This window comes from Bidens hawaiensis, unplaced genomic scaffold, assembly GCF_021521415.1.
Source record: "Bidens hawaiensis isolate Kalapana, Puna unplaced genomic scaffold, B.hawaiensis_p1.1 tig00002671_1, whole genome shotgun sequence".
NCBI lineage: Eukaryota > Viridiplantae > Streptophyta > Magnoliopsida > Asterales > Asteraceae > Bidens > Bidens hawaiensis.
Genome location: NW_027491145.1, coordinates 2191610 through 2204527, shown reverse-complemented (window position 1 = coordinate 2204527; position 12918 = coordinate 2191610). Strand labels below are relative to the sequence as shown.

The window sequence follows — 12918 nt, the reverse complement described above, 5'->3', positions numbered from 1 at the left end:
CCAGGTTGTGAGTGTTAACAACTTCCATGATTTCAGTTGGAATTGGCTTTGGATTTGAGGTTTGCCGAGGGATTTGTGATATTTGATATGAGCCATTGTAAGAATTGTGGGTAGTACTTGGTGATGTCTAACCTTGTTGGACCCTTGGTATTTATAGGCTTTTGGTCTTGACAGAAAATCCGCAAGGATATTATTCTTTCCTTTGATATGTTTAACAGTGAAGGAATACTGCGAAAACCAATTTGCCCATCTTAGTAACTGTGCCTCTGGGAGAGCTTTTTTCTTGAATTGTAGCATTTTGGGAAATGATGACATGTCCATTTCAATGAAAAAGCTGTGGCCGATTAGATGGAACTGGAATTTTTTGATTACTCTTTTGACCGCCAAGATTTCTTTGTAAGTGGAGTGATAATGTTTTTCTGACACACTAAGCGTGCCGCTTTTATATCCACATATCGATCTGACTCCTTTATCATCTTCTGCAATTAGGACAGCCACCCGGTATTCATCACTTGCGTCTGTCTGAAGGATTCTTTTGTCCGTTGGCGTGGGAATCTTTAAAGGTGGCATCACATCTGCCAGCTTTTTTATTTCTTTTACAGCCTGTGTTTGTCTTTCAGTCCATAATGGGGGATTCTTTTTTAACATGGGGAACAGGTATACTGTTTGACTTGACAGCCTTGGCAGAGATTCGGCCATATAATTAATTAGGCCAAGAAATTGTTGAATTTCTTTTTGTGACGTCATCTTGTCAGGAAAACGCCTGAGTTCTTGGGCCACGTGGGGTTGGTGTTTGAACTTTCCATTGGCAATTTTCATTCCAAGGAAATCGATTTCTGTGACACCAATTTCCATCTTCTTTTCTGACAGCATTATCCCATATTGTTGAACAATTGAGTGGAATTTTTTGAGCAACTCTATATGGGACTCTTCATCTTTGGAGAACAATAATATATCATCAATGTATATCAGCGCATTGCTCAATATGGGTTCAAATATCGTCACCATTGCTTTCCAAAAAGAGGACGGTGCAGTTTTTAATCCGAAAGGCATCACATTCCATTGGTAGTGGTGATCTGGGATGCAGAATGCTGTTTTTGGTCTATCCTCCAGTTTGATTCCCAGTTGCCAGAAACCAGCTTTGAGATCAAACTTTGACAGAACTCTTGCGTCAATTAAGGACTGAAACATTGATTTCTTCTGAGGCAATGGGAACTTGTCATCTGCTAAAAAGTGATTTAAAGGCTGATAATTGATGACTAGCCTTAATTTTCCGCGAACTTGTTCACTTCTTTTATTTACGTAAAAGGCCTCACAAGCCCATTGAGATTTTGTAGGTTCTATCAAACCTTGTTTGGCCAGTTCTGAGCATTCTTCGGTTGCAAGCTTGTAATGGTCTGGATTCATTCCTGGGTGGCTTGCTTTTGTTGGGTTTATGTCTTCATTTTGTTTAAATAGTAAGGACACAAAAAATGAAGGATTCAGCCACAAGGGTGAGTTGTGTTTGGTCAAAAACTCAGTATGGTTTAAAGCACAAGAGGTTTTGATGATTTGGTTTTTTAGGTCTTCTATGGGGTGGGGTGAGGGTGTGCTCATGTGGAGATGATGGATTGTAGTATAAGGATTGACTAATTTTTTCCACTTGAGTCCATTGTATCCGAAAAATCTCATCTCTGGTAATTGGAATATAATATCCCATCCAAGTAGAAGGTCTTTTCCATGGAGGCTCGACCCTAAAAATCTGTGTCTGATTACACATGTGGGAAAGAGTCGGATGTATACTGGTTTGCTTATTTTGTCAATGGAAAAGGTTTGGCCACTGGCTGATAGAAAAAAATGTTTGTGAGGGCGCCAATAATTTGGGGGTAGAATGCTTGGATTTAGTACCGATCTGTGTGAGCCAGAGTCTATCAATGCAATCAAGGGGATAGGTTTTGAATAATGATCTAGCAGCAAATTGAATTTTACTAGAGGATCTGGAATTGGAGGGTCTGGGGGTGAATCTCTGATTCTTGCTATAAACATCGGACGAACGTCACTGCATTGGCTGTCTGTGTCCGAATAATCTGATTCTGTTTCTCTATCTTAATCGGAATAATATATCGAACATATCGCTTTGTCTCCTGGTTCATCATCAAGTGAGTACAGTGATTCTAAATCCGAGATATCGACTTTTTCTATCTGATTTATTGTCTGGAGTAAGGCCTGAGTTTTCTTCTTATTTTTGCAATTCCGTGCAAAATGGCCTTTCTGGTTGCAAATGTAGCACCTGTCTGTGCTTTTTCCTCAAAAGGATTTCTTCCTTAGAAACTTTCATTTTTTATTCGAGAATCTTCTTCTCGATGAATAATGCTTGTTGTGTTTCTTGGGGAAGTGGGATTTTTTCGTACAGCTGCAGGACGACTCATCTTTGCACTTGACCTTTAGATGACTATCGTTGCATGCTGAGCCAAGACGACTGCTCGTCTTTTCATAATCACTCAGGAATCTTTTCTTATTACAAAGCTTGGCTAGAGCATTTGTAACGAGCTTATATAGCTCTCCTAGTGATGCTTGTGCGCATGTCACGTTCCTGCTTTCCAGAGTTCTGAATGCTTCGTTACAAAGGGATTCTGGAAAAGACTGTAGGAAGATCTGCTTGAGATTCGCGTCGTCTATGCCATTAAGACAGTAAAACCGTTCTGACATACGGTTATAATGTATCTCGAGATCTTTTGGATGGAACGAACAACACTTCATTTTTAAGAAGTCATCGCGTGCGTGAACCTTATGATCAAGGGGATTCCCAATGAATTTGTTGTGTATCACGTGGATGAGTTCTTCTGGTGACCGGAGCTGTTGAAGCTGTATCTGTCTGTATTCACCAAGACTTAGGTACTAGTCTCTAAGTCTTCCTTGGCACCTGTCCAAGAATCTTTTAATGACGACAACAATTTCGTAGTATTGTAATTCGGCTGCACACCACGTATGTGTTGAGCTACCATAAAGGAGGCATGCTTGGTGGAAGTGATGGTTCGCAGGATTCTTGTTTTGAGTTGGGCTTCTGCGTTGAGCTACCATAAAGGACATAGTAGTCAAACTTGCCTGATGATTCACCTAGTAGACCAACGTTGGGGTCTCCATCTTCATACCTTTTCTTTAGGGAGCGTTGTGAGTTCTTCTTTTTCTTTGGTTTGTCTTCGTCATACTCAACTCTGAAAGCTTCTTCTACGCAGGATGGACAGTTGCATACATCGTAACAAACATGTCCGGTGTGTTGATTTGGTGTTGGTGGTGGTATGGTTCGCATCATGTTTATTGTTGGGAATATGTTTCTTCGTTCTTGGCTTGAGAACTTTATCTCAACCATTCCATCTTGATGCTTGACAAACTCTGGGTTTGTGGTTGTCTGCACAGGGGTTTGATGGATTTGTTCATAATTTGTTATCCATTTTTCTGGTAACAGTTTTATCAATTCTTCTCTGGATAGTTGTTTTGGAACATATGTGCAGGTTGGCATGGCGTTGGAATCAACATCAATGAATAACGCGTCACCAGCGTTATCTTGTCCTGGGACCATGATGTCTAGGGAGTGGTTTTGTACTCTGTACGCCATTTGATAGTGGAAGGTTGCCTGGAAAGTATTTACGTGTGGGGTTCACCAATTTGGATATGGGCCTTTAGGGCTGTGAAGTAGTAGTGAGTAGAGATGGGTCATTTATGGGCATGTTGAAGTTTGGGTAGAAGGTGACAAACACAGTGCCTGCGTTCAGGATGGTTTGTATAGTACCTATACAAGCATGTTGGTATTCAACAAATCTTGTATCAACAAGGGCTATACGGGAGAACGCCGGTAAGCCTTTTCTTCCGTGAAAGGTAAGGGCTAGTCGGATTGCACCGAAGTGGATGTGTGTGTAACCTTGGGCTTGGCAGATTCTGGGTAGATCTGACGGTAGGGAAAGGGTTACAAGGTGTTCGGAGGTGGTGGCTGGGAGTTGATGTGAATCAAACTTGGAAGTTTGGACAAATTCTTTCACATGGGGATTGGATGTAGAACCAATTAATTTTTTGACTTTTTTGGATAATGAATTTGAAGGTTTAGAAAAGACATTACAAGGATTTACTAAAGGCATACTAGTAATAGGTATTTTAGAATCATCAGAAATATATGATATTTCATATAGTTGATCTATTCTGGATGCTGATGACTGACGTAGGGTAGAACTGGAACGGGATAGTGTTTGGCACATTAACAATTTATATTTTGCTATGAAATCAGCAACTAACAGTCAAAAGTCCAGCACATAAACCATGAGCAACAACACTGCAAATACACACGAAAGGGAACTTGTACATTACATCAAACATCCCGTCTACTAACTTCTTCAAGTTCTCATCAAATGCAACAACATGATTGTTCTTTGCCCTTAATGTGGGATCTGGATACATCACAATTTGAAGGGAGCTTCAAATTGCATATTAGTCGCTGAATTTATACATGAACTGGAAATAATATATGTAGGCATGTAAACGAACCGAACGTTCATGAACTATTCATCGGGAATATCATTAATTTAATTTGGTGAATGAACACGAACAAAATTTTTGTTTCATTTAACTAAATGAACAAACATGAACACACTTTTTGTTCTTTCATTTATGTTCGTAAACATCCTTTTTATGTTCGTTCGTTTATGTTCATTTAATTTTAATAAATACATAAATAGTTATATTTATATAAATCTCATTTTGCTTATATTTTGTAGACTCGTGATGATATTTTGAATAAATCATGTAAATTTAAACCACTAATATAGATGTGTTTTTTAGATTAATTGTGATATATTAGAATTCTTAATGCTAACTTATTTTCGTTTGTGCTAGTTTATGCTTGGTGAAATATGTGCATTTGTGTTCATTTACGTTTGGTGAATTATGTGCTTTTGTGTTCATTTATGTTTGCTCAATTATGTCAGTTTAGGTTTTGAACGATACGAACATTAACGAACACAAACATGCTCATTTCTTAATGAACAAACATGAACAAAATAAATTATTCGATTATATATTCATGCCGTGTTTGGTTAAAGTTCAAATGACCAAAACATGCATGCCCTCATTTGTTTTCGTTTGGTTCATTTGCAGGGCTAATATATGACGTTTTGCATTAGTTTAAACGTTTCCCCCAAAATTTCTAATCTCCTAGCTAAATGAATTATTATCAAAATTAAAAGTATATTTTAACAACAAATTAACAAATAATTACGAGAATTAATAAGGGAAAACTTACGTGAAGTTGCTTCCTCTTCATTTTATAATAATTATACTAGTTAAACATAAGAACAACTATACCGAATACCGTTGGTGGAATAAGAAGGATGACCTCACTGCCTACAGGGTTGTGGACCAACTGGTCAAAACTGGTAATTCTTTGCTACAGGTGAAATTGCCACCTTGTCATGCTTGTTTGTTTCGTTAAATGTCAACATCTTGTAACTTGTAACGATGAGTGTGACGCTGCATGTACTCAGGTTGGCCCAGGAGAGTTAACTGTAGTCAATGGAGTCCCAAATTCATGAAAAACTGAGCGGATTGATGCATTGCCATGTAGCTAATCTTAATCAAAGTGGCGGTTGGAAATTTGCACGCTGCTCTATGGAGACCAAGGTATTCTTATTCTTCAAATCTTAAAACATAGCTTTTCATTATCAGCATTATACGTGTATGAGAATAAGCATGTTCAACTATCAAAGTTGACTCGTTGACCAAGTATATGAACCTCGCATGCCAGCTTGGCACAAAATATGGGAGCCTAAGTTAAATTCCTTCACTTCCGGCAACCAAAATGTGAGTGATTTTGTGTACCACCAAAACAAGTGCGGCTGCAACGGCTACGGTAAGTCTGACCTTTAATAAGCCAGTATTGTCAAACACAAATCTATACATTAAAATTAGGGATGTGAGTTTCTAACACGAAATTCGCAGGTTTGGGTTTAGTAGAAACAGGTTCAGGTCAGTTCATTTAGTACAAATCAAGCATCAAACAAGTAGTTGACTGGTCTAACTTAATTTCCATTATTTTTTTCTTGCCTTCGTTTCTAGTTAAAAAAATACAACGTTACATACACATCGACAAGGGTTGGGCTCCAATAAAAGTAAACGTGTTCGTTTGGAAAGCGGAGAAGGATAGGATATCAACAAGGGTTGGTCTTCTTCAATGGAACATACCGGTAGAGTCGATAGAGTGTGGTCTTCGTGAGGATCTTCAAGAAACAACAGACCATTTACTTCTTGCCAAATCGCAAATCGAGTTTGGAGCTTCATCAGCTTTTGGTGTCACATACCACCTAATTTCTCCTTTCGGTCAGGGATCTTCTCAAACTTCATAAAACGGCTCCATGGTACTATATTGACAGTTTGTTGGTGCAATTGGAAGGCAAGAAATGAGGCTATTTTTGAAAGCACGGTTACTTCAGATACTACAATTAGGGAGGATATCAAGTCTTTGGAGTTTATTTGGATAAAAAATAGGTCTTTGTTTAAATCTTTTCGTTAGAATGATTGGTGTAATTTCAACTTTTAATTTGTTTTGTGGTTTGTGGCTCTAACATCTTGCTAGTTTGCTATTTTAATAAAAGTTACTGTTAAAAAAACATACACGCGTGTATAAATATACACAATATAAAATACTAACACTGCTAGTTTATTAAATTATTACATCATCTCATACATTGATTGAGATTCCATATAAGCAATAAAAATTCTATATGAATTCCTTCCACATGCTCACATATTCTTTAATTGAAATGCTTCAATAATATTCATTTTAAAATAATCAAATCCATACAACTCAAGGATTAAAATTTAAAAATGATAAGCTAAATGAGTTGAGTCTGTGTCGTGTCACATTATAAGATGAACCAATATACCATTTTGTGTTTTACAATATACATAATCAATCTACATATACTGTTGTAGTATGTACAACTGTACAAGTATAGAGGGAGGGTAGCAAAGCTACCTACGGGTCTCTTAAACGACTTGTGGATCGTCAAAGACAGCCGCATCCCACGGACCCATCAACCAACCCGCGGATCGCCAAAAGACAATCCGCACGAGGAGCAAGTGGATTGGTAAAGCCATCCACAATCCAAGACACTTCGTGGAACTCCGTCATAACCCGCGGACGGTCACGCGAACATCCGCGGAAGGAATCCACAAATAATTCAAGGGATTCATGTTACGCATGATCCCCACGTGATATGAAAGAGCAGTTGTAACAAACTACTTCTAGAAAATTCCCTCAAAACCTCCTGATAGTGACATCGGCCAATGGAAAGAAGACATCTGGACACGTAATGGCCATCCCACGACGTGCACAGATAATGGCTACACCATAAACGGGTCCAGGCTGTCACATCCAATAAACGCTCGACACGTGTCCGTTCAGGCAGAGAGGGAATAACTCGATAGTTACAGCTCCACCAATCACCTTCCCTCCACCTTCGGCTATAAATACGAAGATCATATCTTCGAGTTATACACACACACTCTCAAGCCTTAAGCAACTACATGCTGTGTCCTACTTTATTCCGATCAAAGTGTGATACTTATTCTCACGCCGGAGGGTGGTTACGGGAAGACCCCCCTCTCTGTCCTTCCCGTAACGAGACTCAACGGTGTTTTGTTTTGCAGGCATCAGCTTGGATCTGTTCTCATCACTTCAGTATGCTCACATCTGGGGAAATACCCGATTGGACTACCCAGTTCGATCTAGTGTTTCTTCATTGGCGCCATCCGGTTTTAGCTAGATACACGGTTTTTTTGATTCACAGTAATCTGAAGATGAGTCAAAACCAACAGCCATCTGCTGCTCCAGCAAGGCCCCGTCGTACTGAAATTCTGGACGAATCAATCCACGAAGGACAGGTGTCGGAGGAACCTCGTCGGGGCACCAGAACTTTGGTCTTCGAAAATAGGACCGGAGAAGTTCCAAGGTTTGATGACTTTGCACCCCGCAGGAACACCAGAACCCCGGTCCGGGAAGACTGGACCGGAGAGTTCCCAAGGAAAAGAGTCACTGAGATACAACGGACCACTCAAATTCCGGCTCTGGAAGACGGAGCTGGAGAATTCCCCGGATATGATGGGGACGAAACGAGAGCTTATCAGGCCAGATCTGGTAAAAGCATTCTCACCCCAGAAGAGTGGTACCAACAAGAGAAACATCGGCTGAAACAGGAGTATGAGCAAAGAGTGAGGCGAGATAAGGTCTAAGACAGGACGCTGACGTACGACTCGCCATCTCCGCCTCAGCCACCAGTACGACACACTCAGGACCTAGAGTGGGAAGACAACTCTCGATCAACTGGTCGTTCACTGGCAAAAAGCCGCGAGAGAAGACATCACACCCAGCGTACTTTATCCCACAAAACTCCACGGGATACTCTATAGAAAGAAACATTTAAAGAGGAAGATTACGCGAGCGATGGTAGTTGGGACTATGGTAGGGAAACCTCCAGCCGTCCCAAGCCGTTAGCCAAACATGCCGAGTACTTCAGCGATGCGGAAGAAGACTTCACCAAGCCATATCGCCCTGCTGCGTTCGCAGAAAAGTCGAAGTTCATTCCGAGGATAGCAACCGCTCGTTTCCCAACCAACATCAAGATCCCGAGCAACTTGGGAAAATACAATGGGATGACTGATCCGAGCGATCATCTGCTGAACTTCACAGCAGTTGGCGGTGTGAGCGGATGGACCTTGCCCTATTGGTGTCATATGTTCGCGTTGACACTAACAGGGGCAGCAAGAGAATGGTTTGAAAAGCTGCCGGATGGTCAAATCAAGAGCTGGGATGACTTGGTAGCAAAGTTCTCGCAGCATTTCAGCCAGCAACGCAAACACACTCGGGACGCATCAGAGATCCTGAGTGTCGTTCGCCGAGACAATGAATCTCTGGAAAACTTTATCACCAGATTCAACAACGAGAGATTGAATATTGGTGGAATCAGTGAAAACATGTTATGGGGAGCGTTCCGGGTAAACACAAGGAGTCCTGAGATGGTCAGATGTTTGACAGTCCGGGACAAAATGCCCCAGACCTGGGACGCGATCATGTTCGCGGCTATGGTCTTCGTAGCTACAGAAAAGTTGCTAGGGCGAGAGGCACCCAAACAACACACTAGAACCGAGCCATGGAACGCTCCGTCGAAAAAGGAAGAGAAGGGTTCAATATGGTCAAGGATACAACCCCCGGAAAGCTCTTCCAAAAAGTTTGATGCCAGATCACTAATCAGGCGAAAACAAAAGGATAGAGCAGCAGGCAAGTCTGACCGACAACATTGGACATCCTTAAAGAAGACCCCATCTAAAATCTTAACAACAGAGAATATCGAATTCAGGAAACCCCAACCGTTGATCAAGAGGGTGAACCTAAATCCGAACAAGCATTGCATATTCCATGAAGATATTGGACAGGACATGAACGAGTGCATAAGCTTGAAAAATGAGATCAAGTCCGCTATCAAGTCTGGAAAACTTGATCATCTGCTAAAAAACGTGCGACAAGGTCCGCGGAAGAACGCAGCTCCTGCAGACAATGGTCCCCCGCGAAAGCAGATTAAGGCTTTGAATATAGACATGATCCAAGGGGGACCCCCTCGGAAGTTCAAGCGGAGAGAAGCAGATGAAGATGAGTGGAAAAATGAACCCGTAGTTTTTCCAAGAGTAAAAGAGGGGCCATGTATGAAGCAACCTCTACTCGTCACGGCTTTGTTCGGTCACTATTGGTCTCAATATGTCTTCTTCGATACTGGAAGTACATCTGATATAATGTACGAACCGTGTTTTGAGCAGCTAGACGAAGAAGACAAGGCCAAGTTGAAACCTGTGCATGCCCCAGTTTCTGGATTTGGGTACGAGGTTATGCACCCCAAGGGGGTCATAACATTCCCAGTCACACTGAGTGACGGGATCCACTAAAGGACCGAGGATGTCGAGTTCCTCGTCCTACCCGCGAGATCCAAACATGACATAATCCTAGGGCGGGAAGCAATTGGTGACTTCAACGCCAATCCCTCCACAGCACACGGTGCAGTGGGTGTTCCCACGCGAACAAGAGTAGCAACCATCCGGGTCAACAAACATTGCTACGCAACAGAGGGATCGAAGCCCGCGAAGGTACCAAAGAAGGCACTGCAGTCATGACTCGAAAAATGTGTCTTCAATCCGGAGCATCCGGAACAAACCGTCACAATTGGGGCCACTATCTCAGAAACGGTGCGCGTCTTTCTGAAATAGCTGCTGATCAAAAACGCAGATATCTTTGCCTGGAAGCCTTCGGATATGATGGGCGTCCCACGAGATATTTCAGAACATCGGCTGCGGTTTTATCCTGCATATACACCGATCGTTCAGAAAAAGAGGAAGACGGGTCCAGAACAAACAAAAACCATGAATGAGCAACTGCAGGATTTGTTGAACGCAGGGATCATTCGCGAGATTCAGTACCAAACCTGGGCCGCGAATCCGGTGATGGTCCCTAAAAGCAACGGCTCATGGCGGATGTGCATCGATTTTAAGGACCTTAACAAGGCTTGCCCCAAAGATTGTTACCCGCTTCCAGAGATCGACCTCAAGGTAGACGCAGTGGCACCCTTCAAATTCAAGTGTTTCCTAGATGCTTACAATGGTTACCACCAGATACGTATGGCGGCTCACAATGAAGATAAAACCGCTTTCCGAACCGATCAAGGCACATTCTGCTACAAGATGATGCCATTAGGTCTAAAAAACACGGGAGCCACGTATCAGCGTTTGATGGACAACATTTTCCGAGGTCAGATCGGGAAGAACCTGGAGGTATACATGGATGACCTGGTTATCAAGAGTGTGGAGGAAGATCAAATGCTTTGGGACATCGAAGACGTTTTCTCCACACTCAGGAAAATAAACATGAAACTTAACCCTTCGAAATGCTCTTTCAGCATGGAAGAAGGAAAGTTCCTAGGAGTGATTGTCACTGGGGAGGGATTCAAAGCAAACCCGGAGAAGGTACAGGCCATCGCCCGGATGCCCTCCCCGTCTTCACTAAAAGAGGTCCAAACGTTGAATGGAAGATTATTGGCTCTAAATAGAGTTCTGGCAAATCATGCAGCTAAATCTTACCCATTCGTGTCAACATTACGGAATTGCCTGAAAAGGCACACTTCAAATGGACATCAGAGGCAGAAACAGCGTTCCTGGAAGTGAAAAAATGCCTCATGGACCTTCCACCATTGACTGCACCCCGAGAAGGAAAACCTCTCATATTGTACTTATCTGCTTCAGATATTGCAATTGGAGCAGTCCTCCTAACGAATCGTAAAGCCATCCAAACGCCGATATACTAGGTCAGCAGAACGCTAGCGGATGCCGAAACCCGGTATTCGATGCTTGAAAAGCTGGTGCTGGCGCTAGTGTATGCGGCACGGAGGTTAAAGAGGTACTTCCAAGGCCACCTAATACAAGTTTTGACAGACTACAAGCTGAAAAATGTGTTGGCCAAACCTGAATTATCTGGGAGATTAGCCAAATGGGCAATCGAACTAGGCGAACACTCCATTGAGTACAAGACCAGACTCGCGATCAAAGGCCAGGTCTTGGCAGACTTTATCACATAAGTACCCACAAGAAAAGTCAAGGAATGCCTGCTTGAACAACAACCCATGATCCCTTCCGATGAAAGTCAACAATGGACTCTGTTTACGGATGGAGCGTCAAGTGGGGAGGGATCAGGCGCGGGTCTGAAATTGATTAATCCAAATGGCCAAGAGTTCACCAATGCCATCAAGCTGAACTTCAAAAGTACGAACAATGAAGCTGAGTATGAGGCATTCTTGGCCGAACTGCGGATTGTGAAGAAGCTCGGTGTGAAATTTTTAGAGGCTCGGGTTGATTCTATGCTTATTGCAGGACAGATCTCAGGGACTTATGACGCAAAGAACGATATCATGGCCTCATATCTGTCCCAAGCCAAGGACCTTATGCAACAATTCACTTAAAGTAGTGCACATCAAGAGAAGTGAGAATTGGCCTGCGGATGCCTTGAGCAAATTGGCGTCCACCAGCTTCGAACACATGGGCAGAGACGTTAGGATCGAGATTCTGGACACTCCGTCTGTTCCTCAGTGACAAGTTCTGGTCATTCTGACCGGCACAACGTTGTGGATGGAACCAATCAAGGCTTACTTAACCTCCGGTATCCTCCCGGAAGATAAGGCAGAGGCTCGAAAGATCAGCCATAAGGCATTGTGCTATCAAATGCATGATGATGTCCTGTTTAGAAAGTCATTCCTTGGCCCACTCTCAGATGCATAGACGTGGAAGAATCTAACTACGTAATATGAGAAATCCACGAAGGCATTTGCGGCCTTAACGCAGGCCTAAGGATAGTCGTAGCAAAAATAATTAACGCCGGATACTACTAACCAGGAATGCACGAAGGTGCAGTCAAGGAAATCCGGAAGTGCGACGCTTGTCAGAGGCATGCGCCCCAAACCTCGAGACCGCAAAACTACCTGGTGACAGTTACCTCTGCGTGGCCCTTCCAGAAGTGGGCCATTGATATCATGGGACCATTTCCAGAGGCGCCTGGGCGGGTTAAATTCTTGCTCGTGGCAATTGACAACTTCACTAAATGGGTCGAAGCCAGACCGCTTGCTCACATCACGGTAGCAAACGTCAAAAAATTCCTCTAGGAATAAATAATCTGTCATTTCGGTTTTCCCCAGGCGATAGTAAGTGATAACGGCACCCAATTTGCCGACAAACACTTGCAGGATTGGTTGTCGGAGCTCCACATTAACCAAGTGTTCACTTCGGTAGCTCACCCACAAGCCAATGGGCAGGTGGAAAGGGCAAACAGGAGCATCAAAGAAGGCATAAAAACATGGTTGGGAA

At 42.6% G+C, this 12918-nt stretch overlaps 1 protein-coding gene across 1 annotated transcript; it reads left to right on the top strand.

Moving 5' to 3' along the window:
• The first annotated feature begins 11684 nt into the window (after nucleotides 1-11684).
• LOC143620795 (uncharacterized) lies at nucleotides 11685-12020 on the top strand. The gene has a single exon (XM_077092402.1). The coding sequence runs from the start codon at nucleotides 11685-11687 to the stop codon at nucleotides 12018-12020; it is 336 nt and encodes a 111-aa protein (XP_076948517.1).
• Nucleotides 12021-12918: the final 898 nt, after the last annotated feature.

Excerpts from the sequence above, each read along its gene's own strand:
- LOC143620795 (XM_077092402.1), top strand. The coding sequence starts at position 11,685 with ATGATCCCTTCCGATGAAAGTCAACAATGGACTCTGTTTACGGATGGA.